Below are 25,716 nucleotides of genomic sequence, written 5' to 3'. Positions count from 1 at the left end.
CTAGCACAGTTTACACATCAACTGATCTAGCCAATGAACCACAAAAACGAAATTCCTTTGCCATTGCTCAGCTTGTAACCGTGAATAATGTGAATGGTCGTGACGTGCTGTGCGACATCGTGAATATTCAAATCGTTCGATTGTGCCGAATGATTACGCAATGATAAGCGGATAAGTGGATATTTGCCGCGATACATCTTCTTCCGGTTGTAAATGCAGGTATTGTGCTGTATACACACGTCGGACAGGCAGCATTGTGTATGACGTCAAGCTCGGCAGTCATCCGCTAGTTACGTTCACAGTGTGCTTTGGGGACATCGTTGTTCGGTAAACAGGTGGGGAATTCCCTATGATGAAATAGCATGCAGTCATGAATGGACTGAGTCAGCTTCGTTGGAATGCCTTTATTGAATTGAGGGGTTGGCAATCACTCTCCAGTAAGCTTGCCAAGTGGTTCCCACTCAGGTTACAACTTCGTCAATCAGTGGCGATTTCCTTTCTTAGTGATGCGTGCAAAGTGGAATATATGTTATCACGGCGCACATAATTTTCGCAACGAGGTCCCAAATGAGAAATCCAGTGAATATACTTCCTGTGAAATAAATCGCTACCAACATGAACTTCATCGCATGAAATGACAAAATGACTTCATGCAAGTATGTATGACCGTCAAAAAAAGATCATAACTTCACCTGTAAACAGTGTTTCAGCACGTGACCTCATTTTTATAGAGCAACACGGTGGTAAAAGCAATGCATTTATTCAAAATCGCAATCTTAAACCCCAAAGTAAGACCTAAGCAAACATTTATTTCACATCGATCACCATCGTCAAAAACAGCTCAAGAAACAACTCTTAAGATAAAATTTACATATACATCAACACGGCACGTTTTGAAATCAAAACACGCATAGTTGGCCGTAAAACGATGTCAACATCAAAAGAAATTGGTGAAGCCGAGAGATTTTGTGCATTTTCCTTGAACAAGACAAGATTCGTGAGACTACTTCACGCAGACAGGGACATGACAATTCACTCAGGACTGAGATACTGTTTAAGCTACAAATTGGGAGTAATTTACAAAATATGACAATATATACCACTAAATTAAATTCAAAATTCTTTGCAGTCATGCATGATGATTAGAAATGACTTTTGATCTTAATTGTTTACACAAAGAGCAAGCGACTGCAAATTAAGGTTAATGCTGATAACATAAGTATCTTCTTCTTTGTCACAGGCAAACGCTGATGGTCACAGACTTTAATGTAAAGCTTTTGTAAAAGGCAGATTTTTAAACAAATCTTACGTCGAATGTTGTTTTAATAAAAATATTTATTTCTTTAAATAAAGTGATATAAGCGTTTAAAGGAACACACCCCTGTCGCCTGAAAAATTGGAAAAATTCATACATCCATGTTGATCAGTTCTCAAAAGTGGCACAAAGACCTGTGAGATATGTTGTTGTTTTGAATAAAATCTCTGTATGTGAGAAACAGCTAGCATCGGAAGCGTAGGTTTCCAAAAGGTATACGTTGTGTGGTCCTTTTTTGATATCGACATCTTTGATGTCGACTCCTTTGAAATCGAGCCTTTTGATACCGACTCCTCTGACAGAGGGAGTCGGCACTAATTTTTGCCACTATTTGGACCCTCCCCTCAAAATATAAGACCCCCAAATCCGCAAGGTTAGCATTCTGTTACTGTGGAATCGACAACAGTACCGTTACAGCACATAGAGTTTTGTCCAAATTGTCTCGATACAATGTTGCCATGGCAACACATCTGAGTCTGGTTGTCTGGAATGTACGCATCACCGCAACACTCGCCGTTCGGCGATGCGGCGTGCGTTCGCCCCCTGCAGTAAACATGCATCGCGCTGCCGTCAAGATGCAGGCTGTGACAGTTCCTGTACCCGGCAGCGCTCAAGATGTACGTGGCATTTTGCTTCATGTCGAAACAGCAGTGCTGGCTGCTAGGGCTGAAGAGCTGGTTGCCACAGCAACGGGAGTCACTGGCATCACTGTGGAGGCTGCCATCGCAGCATCTTAGCTGACGATCTGAGGGGTTGTAAGCCACTGCACCGCAGCACCTAGTGTGTGATGTTTCCTTAGAATATCTGTCGTGAAGAAACAGAAATGAATATATATAAATAATGTGTCCCCCTTAAGTGTAATAATGTTTTATCTCTTAAGTTTGATTCTCGGATGTTGTGACAAGCACGTCCAATGTGTGGAACTGCTCTTTTTCAGAGGACAAAGATGTTTCCTAATGAAACTAGGACAAATCGAACAAAAATGTCATTTTGTTGATGGTGAAATACATATACGTGTTGTATACGTCACTGAAACCTGTTCAATAGTTTTTTAATGAGTTGCATAAGCTTGTTAAAACAACAAATTTCAATTCTTGCGCAGAATGTGTTAATGAATTAGGGGGAAATGAAAGCTTATATAGTGATGTTTGCAAGACTTGAAATAATTTAGAAATACACCTTTGTCAGAAAACATTAACAAACCAGGAAGATTTCATTCAATAATGTTTTCATTTTCGCATGCAACAATGTCCATTACATCGTGTCACATGCATCAGCCAACAAAACGTTCCCCCCACACACATAGACACCCACCCACCCATACAAGCTGATCCTTCACGTCGAGGCTGCTTTTGTGACTTTTCCCACCCGACGTAACCGTTACTCTGAGTCACAAAAAATATCGTGCTTTCATTTTCCTGCTCAATAATATTTCACGTTGACAAGGTTTCCTACAAAATATAACCCCAAACAATGGTGAACGCGATTCCAGTTTTTCCTTCTCTCAATACCTGCGAATCAGAGAAGTCGAAAAACAACCAGCGGAAGTGACGTCAGCGTCACTTTGATTGCAACACTTACACATTTCCTCCGCAGCAAATTTCCGTGCTGTCGTCGTACACGAACTTCCCACAACAGTTACTATTTGGTCGTGGGTGGACTACTCCGTTGCACACGGTCTCTGTCAAAGCGTTGTACGCTGTCCCTCCGCTGCAACTCCTCCGAAAACCCCCCGATGACGATTGGAGTCTTCCTTCGCAGCAGATCTCGTGGGATTCGTGCGGATCCCACGAATCGGAGCCACAACAAAGTGTCCCTTTCGAGAGGAAAAGGTGGTGAAATTGACTTTAATTGTTCGGAAAATTTCATAATATTTAATAAGGTCGCAAAATTCCCTAAATACAAATGAAATATGCAAAAGGATTACTGAGTGGCAATAAACCTTAATTTTAGTGGTGTGGAATAAAACTGCCCGTTTGAATACAGAGGAATTTGAGAGAGGAAACCAATTACTATGATTTCATCTGAAATGACTAAACTTGTACGTTTGGGTTGAATGTTAGCCATTTCACATACGATAGGCCTATGTTTGATACTGTTCATGGATTGAGATGCCTTATCAGAGCGATACAATTGGCATTCGTGCCCATACCTTGTTTAATATTTTCATGTACAACGCCCCCACAGCAGATGTCACGATAAGGGTTGTAGCCTCTGATCCCGTTGCAACACTGCCCCTCCCCCAGCGGACTGTCGCCCGTCTCGTACACATGCCCCCGGCAGCAAGTCTGGCCACGCCCAATCAGGACCTCCCCACAACACTCGTGCTCTGAGGGATGAAACGGCTTGCTGCCGCACAACAGTGGGAAAAGGACCATCTCAGAAGTTTGCCGGACCATTCCATTCCTGTCACAGGTGTGTGTTGCAGTGTCGTACGCTTTATTTCGGCAACATCTGAAACATGAAAGAAAATCTTTTTACCACTATTGTTTTTATGGTTTTATTTAATTCCAACGTGACAAGGGACATATGTTTCTTCGCAAGTGGGGAACTTGATTTGTTTGTACAATCTGATATATTTTCAGCCTGTTTCCTTTGTAAGAGGTGAAACTAAGTTCTTTTAGAATTGACGTCTCTGTACTGAGCTAAAATAAAATTTGCAGATATTATGAAATGAAAGTATAACTTATTCAATGTACACGTATTGAGCAATAGCGAGAATAGATTAAAAAGTAGCTTTGGCATCCATACTATTTGACACTGGGGTGGGTATGGAAATCCGTCATGAAAAAATGCGAAGAAATTAGATTGGAAAATAAATAAGCTGTGGAATACCCAGGTTTTCAGAGATAGAAGGAAAGTGTGCCTAATTTTTCTTCTCGTTTTTTTTCAAGAGGTCCGAAAGGCTTTTGTTTAAAAACCCTTCCCTTCCGCTGAAGTACATACAGAGAGGTTAATGATGATGTCGCCTGTTCCAGAAATCATCATTTTTAAAATTTATGAAAAGCGAAAATGGCCTCCTAACCCCCTCCCTTCCAGTTTTGTACGCCCGTGAAAATGATGCAACAAGAAATAGACGGCCCGTACTTGGACGTCTGTTCCGGAATGTTGTCCACTCGGCCGCTGCAGCACGTCTGGCGCTGTGGCACGTAAGAATGCGTGCTGTAGCGGCAGCAGAAACGCGGGTTGCCGTGCCTGTCCCTGTTTGGGTGGATCCTACCCATGCAGCAGATCTCGGAGTCCGGGTCCAGTGTGTAAGGCCCACATCCACTCAGGTTATTGACGCGATTCTTGGACCGGATTCTCCCCCGATGACATATCTATAAAATAGTTCACCCATAGTTTTCACTCTAAATTATTCGCTTTGTTTTTTGAGATCATCATTTCAATAATGGGGTGGCAAAGGCTATCAAGTAATCAAATTAACGGTGAAAGATTAATTTTGAATTCCTAATTCATAATAGAAGTCTTATATAAAAGTGATAGAGAGTTGCCAGCTAGAACGATCCGTTGGTTCCAATTCCCAAGCATGTTTCTATTTGTTTCACTTTGGTTTTGCTTTTTTAAGTGAAGAAAAGTGCCAACATATCCACTCCCAGTTTGAAAGAGCAAAATGCTGTCTTAAAGTCATTAAATCCAGACGTTCGAAGTGTGATTTCTGGTGACTCTACCCCCGCTCCATCGTGAAAATTGGCTCCTCAGCTAATCAAATTTGCTCGCTTTTCAAAACTTACTTGAGTGATGGAGTTGAAAGTCTGGGAGCGACGCCAGTTTCTATTGCTGCAGACCCGATCGTCAGCGAGGGACGTCTTCCGAACTGGGTGACCTGACATAGCGTCGCAAAGGTGTGTGTCCTGGCGCAGGAGGTACTGACCGCAACACACGCTTGTGTTCGCTGGTACATCTGGGTAGAAGACTTCTGTTGGTGATATTGGGGTGATTTGATGCATCAGAGAGGAGATAGGGAGGAAAAGAGACTGGGGAGATGAGGGGATGAATCTCTCGAATACCCCGACCATCCTTGCCCTCAGTCAACGGTTCTATGTTAAAGTTGGGCTAAAGCTTTATTTAGGAAAGAGCATTTTCAAATAAATAAATCGACTGAACAAAGAGAAACACTTTCAATTCTTGCAGCATTTGAGAAAATTTCAGCATCATCACCCCAAAAAATAGTCTTACCGTTTCCGTTGCCTGCGCAACAAGTAGCTTTGCTTGGATCGTAGGCGACAATGCCACCGTGCCCGGTATAGCAGCATCGCCCGCCGGCAAGGGGGAATGTCTGCCCTCCAGTCTCGTGGTCTGTGCTCGTGCAGCACGTCTCTGTGCTCGGATTGTAGGAGAGTCCACCACAACACGCGTCGCTGGAAGCTGCTTTCTGTCGGATGTTGCCGGCGCAACAGAGATGGGTGTTGCTACTGAATGCATCTGGGGGAAATCAAGGACGTCGTGAATCCAGCAGACATTAAATTCTGAGGGTAGAAGTCTCCGGATACTTAGTACTAGATGGTCAGGACCTTGAAATGTGTCATGAAATCACGACATATACTTGATATACTTCAACTATTTCGACATGGTTCGGGTAAATCTGACATTTTGAAGTGGAAAGACACAGAGACATGTTGTGATCCTTGGAATTAAAAGGCAACGTCAGAAGCTGAACAGATTGAGGTTGAATCGAGGATCAGAAATTTGTTCTTTAGAAGAATCAAGCCCACCAAAGTTGATCCACGGAGAGAAAGAAAGAGAATGGCCTCTGGATTAACCAGGATTAAGGCAAGAATCATGACAGGTAGCAACATTTTCGGAGGAAATTAGATTATACAATTGCAGAATTTAATTTAGGATTTTTTTTTTAAAAGAGAGTGATTTATATTTTGTATAAATGTAGATTACCGGGACTAAAAAAAAGTTTACTTCTGGCATCCGCAGATCTTCAAGACAATCAAGTAATATGCCTGCTTCTAAACTCATACTCCTTTTGGTCAAAAATATTTTGAGGTATGTAGTTTCCAGAATTTCTGGATTTTCCCCCTCAACCCCTTACCCTTGCCGCAGCATTCCAGGCCGTGATGGGTCTTCCGATGAAGTTCCCCAGAGCAGCAGATTGACTCTGTGTCCAAGTAAGACCGTGGGCCGCAGCATCGTTGCAGGCCGGCCACCTCCGGTAGCCCATGTTGCACGACTCCCAGGCAACAAGAAGCACGACTGGGATGGTAAGCTCGGTCACCACAGCATTTCCCGTGCCCTGAAAAGGGGGTTGTAATAATTGCATCAGTCGGAAGGTTTCGGGGACCTGAACTTTGCGTTTACTTGTGGAGACTCGGAGACTTAACACGTGTCTTAAGGAGGCACTGAGTTTTAGTTCCCTTTTCAGAAATTACTGTTTGACTTTAGGTTTTTAGTGTAGGCTTTCTTATGAATGAAACAACGAGTGTCAACTGAGGCGAAGAGTTGTAACGGGATTTGCAGCATCATAATTAATGCACAGGACAATGTTAGCATAGCCTACATCCTGTTGTAAGAGCACCAACATTTCAATATATCATTCCCCACCTCCTTCCAGTTTAAGCAACTGAACATGAGAACAAGAAACAAAATCAAGGACAACAATATTACAAACTTTTGCTGTAAAAAAACCTTCCACTTTGACAAAGATAGTCTGTCTAGTGGACTTTACAAAAATATGAACCAAGAGAAAAATGTCAGTACCGATGGGGAATAATGCACCAGCGCAGCAGTGCTCGTTATCGGGATTGTAGGTTGTGCGTCCACAGCACTCGGTTCTGCCCGATGTTCTGTTGTACACGATCCCTCCGCAGCAGATTTGGTGTAAGGTGATGTAAGACCTACCACCGCAGCAGGCAACGTTTTCTCCCTTGGACACAACCTAATAAGGGAATTTAAATCTACAGTTTAAGACTTAGCGATGGGTACAGATTGTTGCAGTAGTTTAATACAACAGTTTGTTTTAATTTACAACGCTAGATTTTCCTCGCAATGTACAGATTACATTGCGGAATTTTGGAAATAAAGTCGCAGATAGATGCATGCAATTTCGATAGGAGGTCGAACCATAACACTGAATGAAAATCACAGCACCCACGGTATCTAAAATTTGGCAAAATTACTAAGTGCATTATCTTTATTCTCGCTAGAATGTGTAATTATTACGCCTTTAATGCCTTACGTTTGAGCAGTTTTGTTACCATGTTACTGGTTGCGCTGAAGTGTTAATTAAACAACAGTTGGGAAAAACATTTGCTTAGTCACAGCATAGGAGGGCAGTATTCAAATTTTCGATGAGCCCTTCCTACAAACGAGTTGGCAAAGAAGTTTGATCATAGAGGGCGGCATTGATCTTCTGCTGAGACTTAATAACCCATGTTGAACCATTGCGGTGGAAACCGCAAACAGAGGGAAACCTTTTTCCTGTCTCCCAGCTAATGACTTATTCTGTGTTTTGCTGGAGAGTCATACTGACCTCCAAAAACTTCACTTAAGAGTTTTTACCTCACTGACGGTTGTATTTTCGGTCTGACTTAGGCAGCACATCTGAATTTCGGGATCAAAAGTGAAGTCAAGGCCGCAGCATTGACCTTTGCCTTTACTCGGCATAGACGTCATCCCAGACGAGCCGACCACATGGCAGCAAGTGTCTCGACGCGCGTTTATTGGGTAGTTGCCACAGCACGTGTTAAAATCTGTAAGGAGGGGGCAAGAGACAATGTTTCCATTATAATATGACCATCCTGATTCGAGTGGGTTGATTGGTGTCTCCTCCAGAGCTCTGCTGTCACAGGAGATTCAGAATCTCTTGTTCCTCTCTAATCTTGGTACCCAGTTTCACGTGGATGTATTAGATATCATTGTTCTCTGCACAATATGCAAGAAGGGATGAACTGTCATTTTGACATTAGACTGCTGTTTACTAATGGAGTAAGGTTTCGAAATCTCTAATTTTTAAGGCAACAATATTTACAGTTGTCTGATTTGTTATAAATGCATGCACTTCAAATGAATTAGTCTCATCCTCATACGTCTAGCAACAAACTCCAACTGGCTTTTCACGGCATTGAAAGCCATGTAATGATAGTATCCAGATTCAGTTTGGACTTCCACTTTCGCGAGTACTCACCTTCAGATTTTCTGTACACATTATTCCCGCAGCACATCTGAGTTTCAGGGTTATATACAACCCTTCCACCGCAGCACTGCCTCTTGTCGTAGATGGGTATGGCCTCCCGCCCACAGCACATGTGCGATAAGCTGTCGAAGAGGTGATTTCCACCTTTGAACGAGGCAATATTTATGGTATGGTAAATCTTAAAGAAGGGTGCACTTCAAGAAAGAGTTGGTACAGAGGCTTTGCACAGAAGCCATCGTGCAGGGCAGTTCTTTTGTTCCACAGGAAACTTCCTTTGTGTATGTGGCAAAAAAGCACTGGCCTGCAAAATGGCAGCCACGCAAACCCCCTATTGCCGCAGGACTTCGCTAACTCTCCTCACCAATGGTTTTATAAAATTGTAATGTGTTGCACAATTCGTAGTGTTTCCCTTTTTACCAAAATGATTTGCAATAATTGTCATTTATTTCAAACAGTTGGTTAAATTTAGTTCGGTGTTAAGTTAGATATGAGCCAACAATTACGCCATAGTGACGTTGTCACTACGGCTACACCTATCTGTAATTATACTGTGTTTTTTTGTGTGTGTGTGTCCTAATCACGTTCTCTACAAGTTCTCTGAAGTGCATCTGATGAAGTAGTGGTTGCTACAAAAGCTTATTTGGTTGTTCCAGTTAGCCTTTAAAGTGCTACATTTATTTCAATTATCTAGATAGTTCTGAAACTGATTTCTTTAACTCTTTGTAGATCAATTGGTTGGTGACATTTTCACATTTTAATCGATACATGCTGAGATACACCCACAGAGTGACGATCGAGTCGATTTAAAGTGTTAATTTCGTATCAAAAGCAAAACTTTCGTCACTAGTATTCCGTCACTAGACCACTCCGAGGAAGCGTTCCGATGGGAATGCCGTGTTCCCAGTGGAACGGCCGCCCGTTCTGAAATGAGATTAGGCCTAGGGCGTTCGAAATGGAATGTTCAAAACCGTTCCGAATTATGAGGCGAGAAAGCCCTGGGCCAGGCTGAACACAGCCTCGCGCTTTGCACAACAGTAAATGTCATGAAAAATGTGATTTTAGCGTGAAAGTCGGTCACACCGAACTCGGGTCATTGTGTCACTATTAGTTCAGTGACATACGTCACAGTCACGCATAATCATGCTGGTTGTGAACGTTAATGGCTGGGAGGCTGGCCTGTTGCCAGTAATAACAGAAACATGATCGCTGCTACTGCAAAACATCAGTCATCGTTTCGCCCTAAACTTCCGATTTCCGTTTACAGTACGTGTGTACACACTCGTAGGGATCACGATTTTCTGTACAATGACGTCATTGCCCCTTTCACCGCGTACGGTACTATTTAAACTATTTAACCCAAGGTCAAAGCTGACATCATGAGGCGTATATATGCATTTTCGATTTCATTGAAAGCGAGTTTTATTGTGTCCACATTTTTCCCTTTTTAGGGATAAAATAGGAAGGCTGTTAAATGCTTGCCCTTTTCATCAGAGAAAAAAAAAGAAAACAGTCCAATTCAAACATAACCTAGGGCTGATGGATATCATGAAGCTCCGTAACAAAAGCATTAAAGCAATCATGCATTTTTTCTTTCCAGGAAACGTCCGGAAGAAGCGATCCTCTGTTTCCGGTGCTTTGAATTACTTCCATAACCGGTTTTATCGTTTCCATACTGGAATAAACTCTTCCGGTTTTTTTGGGGGGGGTTGGCTCAATATTGTTGACATGTGTCGAGACAAGTCTTTCTACTCTTCCCGTTCGGATTTACCCAGGAAGTTATCAAAAGGGATCAAAATTAGCGGAATATCCAATTTGCGATTCAGTGGGCACTCACAACAGTTCTGTCCAGTGGTACTGCGGGCATCATGGACGGTGCCTTCGCAACACACCTGCCGATCTGGGTCGTACGCTACTCCGTCAAACGTTGATGGGTTTACGCAGAAAGGTCCTAGTAATGGTTCCCCTGTCATTGAGAGAGCAATTTTAGGTCAGGTGTGGTTATTTAATGTTCCCATTTACGGCCTCCGGTTTAAATTGTTTGGTTTTCATTTCTCATACATATTCATATTTTATCTATTACTCCGTTTGTCTTTGTTAATACTTTGAAGAACTTGTCTCGTAGTCGCATGACTGATGCATTTTAGGCCAGTTATCAGCAAAAGTCAGAACCCAGGAGAAGCACAACTCCGCACCGCCCCCCCGGCTACGCTACTGCTTTGGACTCAATTCCCACAAGCTATTGACGCTTGCGGATGAGTTATTCCATTGTCCTTAACTAAAGCAATTTGGGAACCGAATAGTCTCATTAATAAAACATTTTTCATTGGGGGATATAAATTAAGGGTCACAGGTTTGACCTTTTTTTCTAAATAAGTTGACCAGTGATAAGTTCTTTTTACTTGAGGAAGAATAATTGAGGTTTTTGATTAAAATGTTATTTTCAGCTCTGTTAACATCGTTAATATAGAAATTAAGCATCCAACCTTGACCCCTCCCAAAAGGTGCATGTAGCGGGAATGGTTATGTTTGTGTTTGAGAATATTTCAGTTTGCTTGTAATGGTGTCGATAATATACTCACTGGTCTCCCCTTCAAGCAAACAAAAATGTGTAAAACGATCAGCAACTCAAAGCGAATTCATCGGTAAAATTTACCTGAATTAGTGGCGACTGTAATTGGAAATATTCACGATTTACCGAAAAGTTTGAATCATGTTTCACTAATAAGCTAGAAAAATGTACGAAAATTTTCAAGTATGCTAACATAAGAGTTCGATTATACGCAATAACGCTTTCAAGTTACAGTTGTGATCAATCGGAGACTAACTTCTTCCGGATAGACGTGTTCAAGTCGCTTTTGGGGCACACCCATCAAGGATGTTGTCTGGGTTGAGGGTTTTCTAGACCTGAAATCCTGTTGTTTTGTGAGTAACTTGAACGGAACTAACGTACGTAGCTTCTGGCACTTTTCTGACTGAACTACTGAGTGTAAAGTCAGGTCGACAGTGAAGCCGTTGGAACGGCAGTTCACGATGATTGCGCAATTCTGGCTACTTAACATTTCCCGGCAACACAGCTCAAACACAGAGACCCGATTTCCATTGCTAAGAGAGAAAATGAGGGAGAAACACAGCATTCCTGTGTTTTTTGTGTAAAGAAAACTCGATGATATTCCTCGTTTCTTCAGTTGTGAACACTGGATTGTTGATGGTTTCCTTGATTGTCACTCTTCATTTTGCTGCGGATAACTCTCACCCCCAAATGTCTCTAACCCTGCTAGTTTTTTTCAGAGAGGGGAACCCTGTGTGGGCGTGCGCACTGGTCCACGCGTCCTCACAACCCACACTGTATCGATATCTTTTGTTCCTCGGTCTCCAAGCAAATGACACGTTTGCCCGCCACTAAAATCTTCGACCTATATAAAGTACTGCAAACTGTTCAATTGCCAAAGGCACCGCTAAGTAAATTAACTCACTATACTCACTCGGATCCAGGAATATTTGCAGGGGGGTTGGGCCAGAGATTTTTTTCTTTCTCATTTTTTCCGCTTATTGTTGACACAACCCGTTTTAATCTTTTCGTCAAGTATCCATTGAAACTAGTCCGACTAAAATGCTGTTAAACGCCGAACATCCAAAAAGGGAGCAAATTCCTCGTCATAGAAACTAAAAATTAAACTCTAAAGTTCTTTTATAGGCTCAATGACTGAGTACATACCCAATTTAAGTTTTTAGCTCATCCATGACGCAAGAAAAGGCAAATACGTGTACTTGCCTAGTGGTGGTTTTGGAAGTTCATTTTTAACGAAAAATGATGACAATGCACCAGTGACGTCATTTCATGATTTCCGCTCTTCCTACGAAGTGACCAATGAAACATCTTGACCCGAGTCGGAAATATTCCGAAAGTAATTTAGTCCACGTCCATAGGCAGTTATTCAGCGAATCTCCTCAAATGTACAGAGTTAATACGTACATGTAATGGGCATGACGCCACCTGTGGTGTGTAAACGGGATCACCTAAGTAGGGGGACTGGATCATTTACTTTTTACATTCTGCCATTTCTTCTGTGGTCGGTCCTTTCACTGTACACTAAATGCCAATGAAATATGAATGAAACTATCAATGCTATCCCACTGATCCTAAAGGTCGAGTACATATTGCGCAAGAAAGTAGGCCTATACATACGTAACGTTACGAAACTTCAAGCTGTAAGCCCAAATCCATATTATATTTCCGTTTTTATTGATCACGGATCATTATCTAAGAAGATATAGCCTAGTAGAAAGAACAGGCTCTTAAGTTCGGCCAACAGAAGAACCTGCACAAAGAGAATGGCCCAAAAAAGTTGTTAAGAACACCATGCAGAAACGAAAAAGTTGAGAAATATTTCATTTAAAATCTCTTTTCAGGGTATTCCAACAGTCATCAGGAAAATGTATACCCACAATGACGGTGTTACCGGTACAAGTTCGACTACATAACCTAGCATCCGGAAAAAGGAGACGTCCACTGTTTTCTGTAGATCGATCGGGACAGCTTAGAAATGTCGCTACTCACACTTTCAATAAAGTAATTAAATTGTGCGTGCTGTCCATGGGCACACAATTCACCTTGACGGCAACAAAACTGAAAATCCGCAACTTCAACTTTATAACGAGGCCGTCCTGTAATATTATGCTAAACCATCAACAGTTACTTACCTTGGACACTGTCCAGCGTTATTACCATAAAGATAAAGCAGATTACGGGCAAACTCATCGTGAGGATCACGTGATCAAATAAGCACTTCTTTAATTCGTCGGCGTAAAACGATGGACGCGGCTGACGGTCGACAGATAGGTTCGTCTATTTTGAAAAAAAGGCACTGCAAGCGCCTTTTAAAGGGAGCGATCCCCGTATACGTCATTTCCGAATATAGGAGTTGACATCGTATCAAAATTGTCGGTCGTAGTCACGTGACTTGGAGTTCACGCGTGGCGAGTGCTCACAGCCAATTTCAGCACCACCATCATCCTGTTTTCCAAGTCATTACTGAGAAGGTTCGGTTGAAAAATACAAGCCCTTCTCAGGAAAACGATTTCTTTCTGCAGAAAATCCCATCACCGCAGTAAAGCACAACTCCATGCTGCACCCCGCGTAGGTTTCCAAGTCTCCTTTCACACTTGGAAAGGGGTGAGGGGTTGTAAAATATTCAACCACCGCTGCAGCCAATTCTGTGCGTGTCACAGACACTTCGTCGATTGAAACGCTCGGAAATTCACAAAGTACATCCTATGATTGACTTCATTCTCCATCTTGCTGCTTAAACCAACTCACAACCAAATATCAAACCGCTTAAGTCTTAATATGACTGTGCATCCGTACAATTTACAATATCTTTCTGCTCTGGATAAATCAGGTACCAGATTGGTCAGTGGTATGAATATTTTTCATGCAAATTTCATGCTGCAAAATCTTCTTGAAAAAGGAAGTTGGCCGCATCTCTATCGCCGTCCCTGGATATGGATGGTCCCAGGGTTAAATCCGTCTGATACTGAGTGCCGTTTCATTGTTATTATTTTTTCGATCACATTGGATGCTATTTCTGACGTTGGGAAATTCCAAATAGACCTATCAACATCTTGGAAAAACCCTGGTGTACAAATGCTGCGCTCTGCCTGTTCTCATTCTGTGAGGTTCACCACCTTTCCTGACCTTTGCAGTTTACAAAATGGCATCAACGTCTATTACCACCTGTATGCCTCGGTAAACCATTACATACGTAGAACTGATGGAGAAAATTGTTTTTACAGACGGACGAGAGGCGACACTAAATTTGCCTTGCCTTCACCTTGATATCTTTGCCATTTCCTAATTAAGACATGCGCTTTAAGCCACAAAAAATGGTGATTCTCTTTCCTTTCCGAGAATGACTTGCAAATAATCATCCAGAATTCAACCAAACAGCACCCCAATCACTCTGCTAATCCTATAACTAAATATGACGGCAAAAAATTGTTTTGACGATGTATTATTACATGATCATGATCATCATACAAATTGCTGAAACGTATTGCTTTGATGTATCACGCGTTACATTAAATTAATATTAATAGTTGCTTGAATTCGGGTCGTAAAATCGACAATTTTGCTTCTCCATAACATTTAATTCACAATCGCCCTCATTCTGACAATTAAGTGCAGATCATGATTATTTCCTACAGCAAAAAAAGGCTGCAATTTATAAAGTGCTGTTTGCGCGATGCAAAATAATTCCAATCGTATCTTTTCCCCTCTGTTCCAGTCAAATAAGTTTTATCAAGTGTGCAGTGAACTTGCTTTATTGAAAAGCGGGTTTAGGGGAATCCCGAGGGGGAATCCCAGTATAGATGCTTGTTGCGCGTGAGGATTTCCCCGGGAATCCCCAAAAGAGATTGCGCCCTCTTGCGACTTGACAAATGTCTACCATGTTTCAGCGACATGCATTTTATGTACGAAGATGGCTACGCCAGAAAAAGGTACGAGTGCTTCTTTTATTTCCTTTTTCCTTGCTTAAAATCATGTTCTGCACCGTGTATTGACATTTAAATCGACGCAGTCTTTAATTCTTCCTTTATATTGACGCTGAACATTTAATTAGTACTGACACATGATACATACTGACGGCTATCGTTGACCAACAAGTTCATCGCATCATTGGTGGTTTCCTAGTGAATCTAGGCTACTGTACCTTCATGTTCATTGTGAAGGCTGGCCAAAGGGCCATACTAATGTACTGCATTTAATTCGTGATAAAACAATGATGTCCCCATATCTAACTAGCATAGCTACATATAGCAGACTACCGAAGACATGGCATAAGCCTTATTGCTGATACCGCATGGGTGATTTTGCACAAAGGTAGAAAGGCATTGTCATGATTGTGGGAAGGAAAAGGGGCAATGTTTTTGCTCCACTTTCCTTCCCATAATAATCCTGATACACCTAATGCCTTTCTACTATTGTGCAAAATCACTCGTGCAATATCAGCAATAAGGCTTATGGACCATGGACATAGAAAACTTTGGAAGCGTTTTTCAGAAAGAGTTTTCCCTACAGTGTCAGTGCTAATCCAGCGAAGATTTCCATGTACGGATGCCAGTAATTCTTCTCTACAGTGACTTAAAGAGCACATCTAAGGAAAATATGTTTCCTCTGATTCTATCTCTTCAAATAAATATGGAAGCATCCAAACCGAACGCAGTGTCATTTGTCTTCAGAAAAATTGGAAAAATTATTAAAATATTTCAGAACAATCTTATGGATAGGGTATGAACTGACGCGATATATGTGCATGGAACTCTGGTAATGGTTGAGGATTCAGTATCTACTGCCACCAAACAGTTCCATAGATTGTAGGTGTGGGTACATGTACTTTTAGCCTCAGACTGGGGGCCAGTCTGGGGCATAGGAACATGTACATGTAGGTTAGTTGGAAGGTTTACTCCTTGTTCCAAGTAATTAAGTGTTGAAGACCCTACACATGGACAATGTAAGGGGCACATTGGAAAAGTAAGCTAGGGGCGAGTCAGCCTGGTGCCATAAGAGTGGGGCCAATGGTGCTGCTGACCCTGCCTAAGGTTGGGACGAAGACGGATGATGCCCCTAACATCGTTAACAGCAGACCACCTGCCAACCTGCATCACACTTGCAGTGTATTGTTAACATGGATCAATGTGTGCATGAAGCATCCTATCTGCATTGAATTTTGACATCTTCTGTAATGCATACTTGTATATATTTTATTCACAAAAATACTAAGGAGTTGGAGTCAAGGGACAAAACTTGCCGCAGGGCACGGCAAGAAAGAAAGTTGGCGAAAATAATAAGTTGTTCCAGTGCCTGTAGTTCCACTTCCTGCCATTTCCGGTTTTGGTTGCAAAGTTTCTCTTTGTTTTTTGTAAAAGCACAACCCAGTTTCCATGTGAGGGGTTTTTTTTATTCTCCAAGAAATAACTTTCCAAGGCATAATTTCTGTATCTGTTTTCCTCAGAGAACCCGCTGTTCATGTCATGGCACAACAGCGCCTGGATTCCCCACCTGAGTCGAGCTAACATCATGGACTACTTTGCGGATAGGAGCAACCCCTTCTATGACCGTACCTGTAACAATGAGATAATCAAGATGCAGAGAGTGAATCCGGAGCAACTCAAGTAAGTACACAGAAGGGTCAGGGGATTTTTTTTCAATTTATGTACAGTGTTACAGAAAGCTTAAAAAAACTTTCATCTTAGTCCCCAAAAAGTAGTTTGCCTCAGGTCAGACTGATGTTCCAGAATGCTGACCATAAACAACTTCTTATGCATAGTCTGCTATCATCGTTTAACATCGATCTCGTAAGGATCTATCTCCCTGAGTAAAAGATCAAGCCGCCCACAAAACTGTTGAGGCAGTGTAGCAATAGAGGGCACTGTTGCAGCTCTCGCAGAGAGAGAAAAAAAAGACTGACACACATGCTTCAAATCGACACATACGCACTGACCAGAGAGGAAAGACTTTTCTTGGCCTTATTCATGAAAAAGCCAGTTTAGCCATTCCTATTGGTCGAAAAGCCCATCACTAGGCCAGTTGTCAGTGGTTAATAAAGCACCAGCTGACTGTGTCCCACATCATGCTGTACACACCAAGCTGCCACCAGTCTCCTGATGAAGAGATTGTTTACGACTTCTTGTGAGAGGAACATACAAACCACACATACATAACATGAACTTTAAAGACTGTTAACCAAAATTGTTGGAAATTTAGAATATTTAAAACCTGTTTAGATTGTGTGACTCAAAATGTATTTAAAATGTATAAATGTATGTCTGTGCTTGGCCGGTCTTAACGATCATTCAAAACTGGCCAAGCACATTAATGTTGTTTTGTCCCTGACACGTTGACTGCCAACTGCAAGTATACCCGAAGGAAATAAAAGGCTATTGTAAATGTAAATTGAATACACTGGCATCACCAGAGAACACAACAAATATGCTGCTGGCAGTGTGGGGGACATGCACCTGTAAAATGCACCTGAAAGGTACCTGTCAAACATGTCAAATACATGTACAGTTGTACATGTATTTGTACAGCGCTTGGCAAATGGAAATGCCCCTTTGAAATTATGCATGACAGTCAGGGTGTTAATAAATATGTTAAATTGGGCTCTTTTAATCAGTGTCATATCACATTATACGGTATTTGTTATGTTCTTGTAGGTATTTCCATTCTCACACTTTTTTTCAGTTACAGGAAGCCTTAAAGTCTTAAAATTACATTCATTGTTGTTGGAAAATTGTCTTGACACTTTGGAGCACTGCTACACTGATGTCAATTTTGGGGGGCCAAAAAATGCATTTGAAATGGCAATGAAACGATTGAATAATTGATTTCATTTATTTGCCGAGTCATGGAATTTCATTTGAACTGGCTAAAGCTTATTTTGAAAAACATTTCTATGAAAGACTGCATATGCATTGTTCCTATGAAGTTTGAGTGGTGAATAATTGTTTGTGAACAAATTGTGGAAAAATCATGTGATTATTACCAAATTGTGAGGGGTACCTGGATATCCCATTCCCCAGGCACAATTTCCTTGGAACTACCTCATCCAAGTACACTTTGTCATGGAACAGAGGCAATAAATGCTTTTTGAAAAACATCCGGAATCAGGGCGCAGTATTCCAAAGGCAGGAGAAGGAAGTATCGCAGATTTTAACACCCCCCCTTTAAAAAAATCCCTACAGTTGTTTTTGTACTTTGACCTCGAAGGGAAAGTTTATAAGAACGGGGTCCTGTTGTTATTGAGTGATTTTAGGATGAGACCATTGACAAAAAGCAATTACAGATGTTTTTTCTGGGGGGGATGGGATAGGTACTTTCCCTTTGGAGATCTACGCAAAGCAGAAATTTTGCTTTGAATGGGGTCCATTCAACCAAAGGCGGAAGTGAACAGATCAGAGCTCAAGAGATTCACAACTTGTTGACTGGAACATACAAGAATGCATGTAATAAAAATGTCAACCCAAATACTGGGGGTGTATTGTGGGGATGTTCCTTTGGGATTCCCCAATGTACTCCATGATGCAGGAGCCCCATGGGTCATTCATTGAAAACAGGCATGAGCCAACAGGTCCCAGGCAATCAAGACACACAAAATAGCCTCCACCCAACAAAATTTCTCTGGAACCTCTCAGTGGATTTTGAAAGATGTTTGGGATTTAATCTAGTTCCACACCCAAGCTGTGTTTATGAAGCAAATGAAACTTCAATTTCAGTTTAATTTCTTTTCATTGGGATCTTTGAATCATATATGTATAAAGTTTGAACTATGAAATATTATACGTGTACAATGTACATGGAGAAAGCAAAACTGTTCAGGGGCCAAGCTAATGATGTCTCGCATAATTCTTTGCATGAATAAGTAATAAATTTTCATTATTTGTACGCGTGTGCCTTACCAATGCAGATGAGACAGGGAAGCGTAACTTCTCCCTATAGAGTACCAAAGCGAATACCTCACGTGCATAATTAGTGTGTAAAAGGCATTCACGCGAGAACCAGCGCGTGAACCATTACGCACGCACACTCCATTGGTTTGCACTGCACTTTCTGGTTCACAGTGACGTCACACTTCGGTACTCTATTGAAATATGCTGTTGAGTTTTTCCTACTGGGTGCAGGTACCTGTACATTTAGTTAAATACATGTACATCTGCTCTGTGTGTGAGCATTTCCTTAGCAGGGGGCATGTTTATAGCCTGGAGTAACAGTCCAAAGAAGAAATTGATTTTTAAACTCCACCAACAAAGCCAAAGGAGAATACTTCCGTCCGTATTGTCCCTTCGTATGTGTGTGTGTTTGTATGGGTGGGCCTTTCTGCATTAAGGGGACAATTTCTTTGGTTCGGAAAGTCGGAACCACATCGTGGAGACAAAGCTTTGTATCATGACACTGATTGAATTATTAATGTACTGGGGACCCAAAAGGTTATAGGGAAAATTGACGGTGCCACAATGTATGTCTGACTTTCTGAACTGAAGAAAATGTTCCCATCATGCAAGCAAGGCTTGCCTACATGTATGTGTATACATGTACATGGTGCTGTCATGGTGGTAGAGTATTTGTGTTTGTCAGTACTTTCCTTGCTTGTTGTGGGCTAGTGCCCAGACAACTACTATACAAAATGCAGAATATCCTAGTTTGCAACCCTATGAAGGACAGGGCATTGTGCATGTTAAGCACTGTCCCTACAGTTTAACACCCTCCCATGGATTAAGCATGGGCACGTACCACTAAGGACAGACTTGAGCAAAGGACTGACCAGGACACACAAAGCTGTTGTCCCCCATACTGTTTCTGTGCTCTGTGGTAAAGTACATGAAAGCAATGTACATTGACCACAATGGTATGTCTATACTTGTTTTTCATTTGTCTACGATGTATTTCAAAATATGGAAGTACTTGTCAGCACTTTATGACAGTTGGATTGCCTCTATTTTACTTTTTTCTAACTCAGAACTATGACAGGCCTTGAGTACGAGCTGCTTCATGTCCAGGAGCCAATTCTTTACGTGATAAGGAAACAGCACCGCCATTCGGTAGAGCACACCACGCCCCTGGCCAACTATTACATCATCGCGGGCGTGGTCTACCAAGCGCCGGACCTGTGCTCCGTGCTGAACTCCAGAATGGTGAGGGAGAAAACTATGGGAGAAAGAATTCTTTTTAATTCAAGATGGCCGACACAAGAATGCAGTCAGTTAATCTCTCATATAAAAATGTGATGTTCGTGTGTACATGTATATGGGATGGGAGTAACCCGCAGTCGTTTAAGGTGAAACTGTAAATTCCTCTTTCCTGTCATGTTGCTTTGCCGTACTTTAGCTGACGAGTCTACATCACATTGAGTCGGCATTTGAAGAGGCTCAGTCGTTCTCCCGCTACAGCCCCAGCAAGGGTTACTGGTGGGAATTTAAGGACAAGGAACAAGAACAAGCAGGTACCAAAATCCAGCAAGTCTTACTTTGTCTTAAAATTTCAGTTTTAGTTCCCCTCCAAAAGAAAAAAAAATTACTGCATAAAAACTAAAGCACGGGTGCAATTTCAAGGTTAATCATTCCCAGCTGCTTGTTAACAATGCTGGTTGGATTATTTTTTTTAATAGATCTACAATACAAGGAGAAGGAGGCACTTTATTCTTGATTTTTTTTTTTTTTTCTGTACAGAAGAGAAGCAAAAGAACCAAAGGAAGAAGGAAGAGGCAGCGAGCTCCATGTTCCAGAGACAAAGAGTGGACGTTCTCCTCAAGGAGCTGTCCCGGAAATTTCCTCCAAAGGTCATCCAGGTCAGTAGTGACTCTGTTTCATACCAGTGATTAATTTGACAACAGTTGATTTTAAACATCACTGAGCCTTCATCATTATAAAGAAAACTCCATTACTGAGAAGCACTACAGTGGCATGAACTTAATGCACCCAACACTTAATCACATTCTTGTCACACAGACGCCACAGAGATGTGCACATTCAACTGAAAGTTGATACTCGGGGCCAGTTGTTTTGCATTGGACTGGTGATGCAGTGTGGCCAATCTTACTGCAAAATAATAAATCATGCATGGGCTTTGTGCACATGAGTTGACGCTTTGTAGTGTAATCCATGATGTGGGATGTCATCGAAAATGCTGCTCTTGTTTGTCAACTGCCGCAGGCCAAACCTGGCGAAAAGCCGATCCCCGTGGAACACCAGAACGGCACTGTCGCCATCAAGGAGGAGATAAAAGAAGAACAGCAGCAAGTCAACAGCAACTCGGTCGCGACGACAGGCACCATCGGTGCCCCAAACGCAGGGGCCTTCTTCTCCGGTGGCATGAGGCCCCCGATGGTCAAAAAAAGGAAGCTTGGAAAATGACACAAGTTTGGACATTTTTAGGACCGTTTGTGGAAAGTCCCTAGGACTCGCCCATGAAGGACAGTAAGACCCCTGTGCACGCCTTGTGACCTTGGGCTGAGAACTCAGTGTAAGCTACTGCGGAGCCCTACTCCATGGAGGAAAGTGGGTAACAACGAGAGGGGGTGGTAACCTGCAGTCAGGTGGTCCATTCAGCAGACAGGTTGATTGCTGGATGGCAACGTTGTAAGTCAAGCTGAGGTAAAAGATAGTCCATAAGAATCGCCATTGGCTGACAAATAGGCTCAAAAATACCAAACCTTCTGTCACCATAGCGTGCGTTCACTATTTGTGGCTTTATTTTGATTCATGTTTTTATCTGCGGTGTACCAGAGGCTCTATCTCTGGCCCGAATACAACAGCTGTGTCTGCCCCAGGAAGATTGAAGACAAGGTCCCGTCACGTCTTGTCAAACAGAAAAAAAAGGCACAGTTTTGCCAACAGTGCATTTTTTTGGGGCAGGACCCAGGAAGAATTCCGGCTTCCACAGTTCTTTGATCAAAAGGAGACAGTCACCAGACTTGCCCACAAACCCACAAAACAAATAACTGCCTGAACTCAAAACAAAACGGGAACAAAGTTGTTGTTTTTTTAAACCATTCTGAAAAGGCCGGGTATGAATTTATTGCAAGCACTTGGTTTTTTGTGTGTGCAATATCCTGCTTGATGGTTTTTCAGAAATATATATATAGATATATATCTCGCTCAACTAATGAACATTGTTTCTTATTCAGGGCCCATTTTCATTGCGCCTCTTGATAATTAGAAGAAAATGTTTACTCTTCAAAGCAGAAAATCATAGTACTGCTGCTTAAGCATGCCTCGTCACGTCACTGATGTGGACAACTGTTACCCCAGTAGTTAAGCTTACTGTCGTGGTGCCTACTGGTTAATGGTGTCCATGAAAAGAGATGCTGGCTCTGTGGGCTCAAAATTGGCAGTATTGGCTAGGCCGTGAATTTCGGCCCGGATTAGTTGCTGTTTAGCGAGTGTCTCAAGCATCGCACAATTTGAGTTTCTTTCAAGGTGAAGTTTTTGGTGGTTTGGTGGCTTCCATATTTGAAATTAACTGGTGTCCTGCCGCACCATCGCGTTCCAAACCAAAGCAAGTGGCGTGGATCATCATTGTAAAATGATCGAAGATGCTCCTCAAGGAATGGAAAGAATAAAATTAGTATACATGTACAGGGGAAATTTATGCAACCATTACTGAAAACATCACACTGTAAATTCACATCTTTTTATTTCTTTTTCATTTTTGTATAAAAGCTGTCAAAATGTGATACTAAAAATCACCCTTATTGATAGGAGCTAGATCACTGCACAAACACTACCACAACCAGGATTTTAATCCTGAAGAAAAGTACTTAAGTTATGAGGATAAAAAAAGTTATTTGCACTTGAAAACATACACAGGATTCATTTTGATAGGAGTAGCATCAAATATACATACAGCAGACAGAAAACTCGCTTCAGAAGTTTTAAAGAACATTCAACTAAAAGTAAATTGCAAAAATTGGTTCGTCCTCAGTTGAATTTGGAATCGCTTATTTATATCAAGTAATTATTTTCAAACAATGAAGTTGTTCAAATTTGTCCTTATTTATCATCAAAATTAGAAACTTTAAAAGTGTTACTTGCAGTTGAGCAATTGTTTGCAAGAAAAAATACATCTCTTCAAGTTCTATTCATTTTTGAGCAAATTTATATAAATTCGAGCAGAACAAACGCTTCGGTTAAAAGAAGTCCAATAAGACTGCCCATTGATGAAATTAATATTCATAACAGCTCCTGACAAACATCAATTCTTGGATTTGGTGATTTTTATTTCTGCTCTTAAATTTTTGTATACGTCCCATTTTTAGTCAATGAGAATCGTTCCCCCAGAAACAGGGTTTTTTTTTTTCATTTATCCTCCTGATTCATTAGATAACTCAGCTGGTAAGTTTGCTTTTATTTTATTTGAGAATAGGTCCCACATTTCAGCACTTGACACATAACACACCCTTTGCTCAAGCAGACATGACAGGAAATATAAATAAACTTCAAGGAAGCTGACTTGTTCTGGGTTTTTCCCAAATTTTTTGGCAAACCAGAAACTTCAAAGGCAACAGGACTATTTGACACACCTTTTAACAAAACCTCATCAGGAAATGTTTGCCGGCTCAAAACTTGTCACAGATGCTTTGTGAGCTTGCTCTGACTAAGATCTTTGCCCACAGCATGATCAAGTTCCCCATCACATGATTTTTAGCGGGTCACCTGAGCCACTTCAAAAACAAAAATGTGGGTTGTGGTTAAAAACAAAACTGAAAACTGCTGGGCTTACTCAAAGACAGAGTAAGAAAACAATTCCTCTCTTTGGTTGTGCTGTAGGTAGTTCCACTGCCCATTATCTCATCCAAACGTCACATTCTACTATGCTCTTGGTTTGTTCTGAAACTCATTGAAATCTTTAAGCAGTTGGGTTTGTCAGTTCCTAATGGGGGAAGTGAGTCCCCATAGACAGTCCACACTGTATTCCAAATACTTCCTTAGTGTCTCTCATGGCCAACTCTACTTGGAAGTAAATTATGATTGAAATCTCTTATGTGTATAAATACCACATGTGCGTTAGACTTGGCACCAAGTCAGTTCCGTTTTGTTCTCCACGTGCAATATCGCTGTGATCTGCAAGGTAGGTACGTATTTCTACCTTTTGTCCCGGGGCATTGCTTTCCTCGTCCCAAACTTACGGATGGGCCATCCAAATAAGTTGAAAGTTGGCCAATTATGTTACTTGTACTAGAGCCGTGCTAATGGTTCACAGACAAAATACTACTGTCTAAATTACTTGTCATCCAGTATACATGTATGTGTGCTTGAGAACCAGGCCAAAGGTAGAATTGGCTCTCGTCATAGCAACTGACACAATTTAGGAAGCTTTTGGGGTGTGCCTGTCGTGATGTATAAGCTCACATCGACCTGTCTATACCAAGTGCCTCAAACTCCAAAACTGACATCTTCCTTCCTTCCTTCATTACACGGACACAGCAAGCACCAGATTTTTTCCCTCAAAGTTGACAGTGCCGAAAATGAAAACGCATACTGACTCCGGCGGATGTTATGTTATGTATTCAGCACTGGCAATGTTTATTATGATACAACCACACAGCAGTGCTTGGGAGCCAAGATCACAGATATACATGTTTCAGTTATTTCAAGCTGCATAGGAGGCTAATCAGCATGAACCAACTTCACGTGTATCAAGTACTGTTTAGATAGTGTATATTCATGCCAATCTGTTTGGTTTGTTTTTCTTTTTTTAAATACGTGCCTGCTTGTTGAGTTTTGTATAACAAAATAGCATGGAGAAGCTCCATGAGCAAAAGAATCCACCCACTACACGTATAAAGTGTTCAGAGTGCACTTTCTGATGGCACCTTCACCTTGGAATGTGTATTACCATTTCAGTTTTGGGTTTCACCCCGTGGAGTCTTTTGCTTGAAACCCCAATGAAATGCTCCAGATATTGTTCATCTGACCTATGGAGTAGCACAGTGTCTGTTTCACTTTCACCTTTGAACACAACAAAATTTCCGTTTGTTTGACCTTTAAAGTCTTTCAGACAATAGAATTTCATTCTTTGTATCGATGAAAATGGCCTTTTTTTCTGTGAAATTCTTTCAACTTTGCAAGTTTCAAAACAAGGAATACAAACAAGGCCAGCAGCCTGGATTCCCATTCCTGAAATAAAAAGTGAAACATACATCCTCTGGAAACGAACTCTCAGGTTCCATTGTTTAATCAGGGTCCACTTTTCAAACAGTTTCTATATCCTGTTTCCCGTGGCCCCACATTGTCTGCATTCCATTCTGCATAACACACTCCCCAAAAGTAGTATATCATGTTTTGATGACTGTAAGGATTTGCACAGATCTTGTGACTTAGAAAAGTGCATAACGTAAGCCGAGCAGTTTGTTAAATTCAACAACGTCATTTTGCGTGTATTGCCAAGTGCAAGATTTACCCTGCCCTATCAGTTGAATTGTTACCTTTGTTGACAAGGCCATAAAACAGTGAGGTTGGGTCCTCTAGAAGTTCTTTTGGACTGGCCAGCTCGGCCGCCTGACCACTGCTCATGACCAGCACCCGGTCGCTGTCCATGATGGTGTCCAGCCGGTGGGCGATGGTCAGCACCGTGCTGGCCGCAAACTCCTGCCGGATGGTCCGCTGGAGGAGACGGTCGGTTGCCATGTCAACGCTGGCAGTGGCTTCATCGATGCACAGGACCTGAAGCCAGGGAAGAAGGGAGCAATGGAATGATCAG

General features: G+C 41.7%; 3 protein-coding genes across 5 annotated transcripts in view; 1 reads left to right on the top strand and 2 right to left on the bottom strand.

Moving 5' to 3' along the window:
• Nucleotides 1–704: 704 nt before the first annotated feature.
• On the bottom strand, nt 705–13,943 carry LOC110974270 (uncharacterized). Of its 2 annotated transcripts, XM_022225800.2 has the most exons (12): nt 13,161–13,943; nt 10,294–10,422; nt 8,451–8,603; nt 7,826–8,016; nt 7,025–7,202; nt 6,360–6,560; nt 5,495–5,740; nt 5,050–5,234; nt 4,403–4,635; nt 3,468–3,769; nt 2,897–3,131; nt 705–2,119 (listed from the first exon to the last, which is right to left on the bottom strand). In XM_022225800.2, exons 1-12 carry the CDS (start codon nt 13,216–13,218, stop codon nt 1,690–1,692), a joined length of 2,541 nt encoding a protein of 846 aa, XP_022081492.2. In that variant the 5' UTR covers nt 13,219–13,943; the 3' UTR covers nt 705–1,689. The 2 variants fall into 2 exon arrangements, with proteins under 2 accessions (XP_022081492.2, XP_022081493.2); XM_022225801.2 differs by lacking the exon at nt 10,294–10,422.
• Nucleotides 8,485–23,212, top strand: med6 (mediator complex subunit 6). 2 transcript variants are annotated; one of them, XM_087138915.1, is made up of 6 exons: nt 8,485–8,626; nt 16,472–16,631; nt 19,976–20,150; nt 20,344–20,458; nt 20,685–20,803; nt 21,168–23,212. In XM_087138915.1, the coding sequence occupies exons 2-6, from the start codon at nt 16,486–16,488 to the stop codon at nt 21,366–21,368; spliced, it is 756 nt and encodes a 251-aa protein (XP_086995041.1). In that variant the 5' UTR covers nt 8,485–8,626; nt 16,472–16,485; the 3' UTR covers nt 21,369–23,212. The 2 variants fall into 2 exon arrangements, with proteins under 2 accessions (XP_086995041.1, XP_022081419.1); XM_022225727.2 differs by lacking the exon at nt 8,485–8,626 and adding an exon at nt 14,863–14,957.
• The window catches only part of LOC110974232 (ATP-binding cassette sub-family C member 10-like), a 17,424-nt gene continuing 14,321 nt past the window's right edge, over nt 22,614–25,716 (bottom strand). Inside the window, exon 19 of the mRNA XM_022225725.2 lies at nt 22,614–25,679. Within this exon, the coding sequence (XP_022081417.2) occupies nt 25,413–25,679 (267 nt within the window). The 3' untranslated portion in view covers nt 22,614–25,412. The remainder of the gene's footprint in view (nt 25,680–25,716) is intronic.

This window comes from Acanthaster planci, linkage group LG01 (assembly GCF_054643075.1).
Source record: "Acanthaster planci isolate LZ-2023a linkage group LG01, COTS_SCS, whole genome shotgun sequence".
NCBI classification, from domain to species: Eukaryota; Metazoa; Echinodermata; class Asteroidea; order Valvatida; family Acanthasteridae; genus Acanthaster; species Acanthaster planci.
Note: the sequence above shows the minus strand (reverse complement) of the source record. Positions and strands in the feature narration are given on the sequence as shown.

What these genes read in the sequence shown, in the direction of transcription:
- med6 (XM_022225727.2), top strand. An exon ending in CAAGGAACAAGAACAAGCAG is followed by an intron (nt 20,459 to 20,684) that starts GTACCAAAATCC and finishes TTTTCTGTACAG; the next exon opens with AAGAGAAGCAAAAGAACCAA. An exon ending in TTCCTCCAAAGGTCATCCAG is followed by an intron (nt 20,804 to 21,167) that starts GTCAGTAGTGAC and finishes CAACTGCCGCAG; the next exon opens with GCCAAACCTGGCGAAAAGCC.
- LOC110974270 (XM_022225800.2), bottom strand. Translation starts at nt 13,218, where the DNA reads ATGAGTTTGCCCGTAATCTGCTTTATCTTTATGGTAATAACGCTGGAC. An exon ending in AAAATACAACCGTCAGTGAG is followed by an intron (nt 7,203 to 7,825) that starts GTAAAAACTCTT and finishes TTCCCTTATTAG; the next exon opens with GTTGTGTCCAAGGGAGAAAA. An exon ending in TTGCGCAGGCAACGGAAACG is followed by an intron (nt 5,235 to 5,494) that starts GTAAGACTATTT and finishes TATCACCAACAG; the next exon opens with AAGTCTTCTACCCAGATGTA.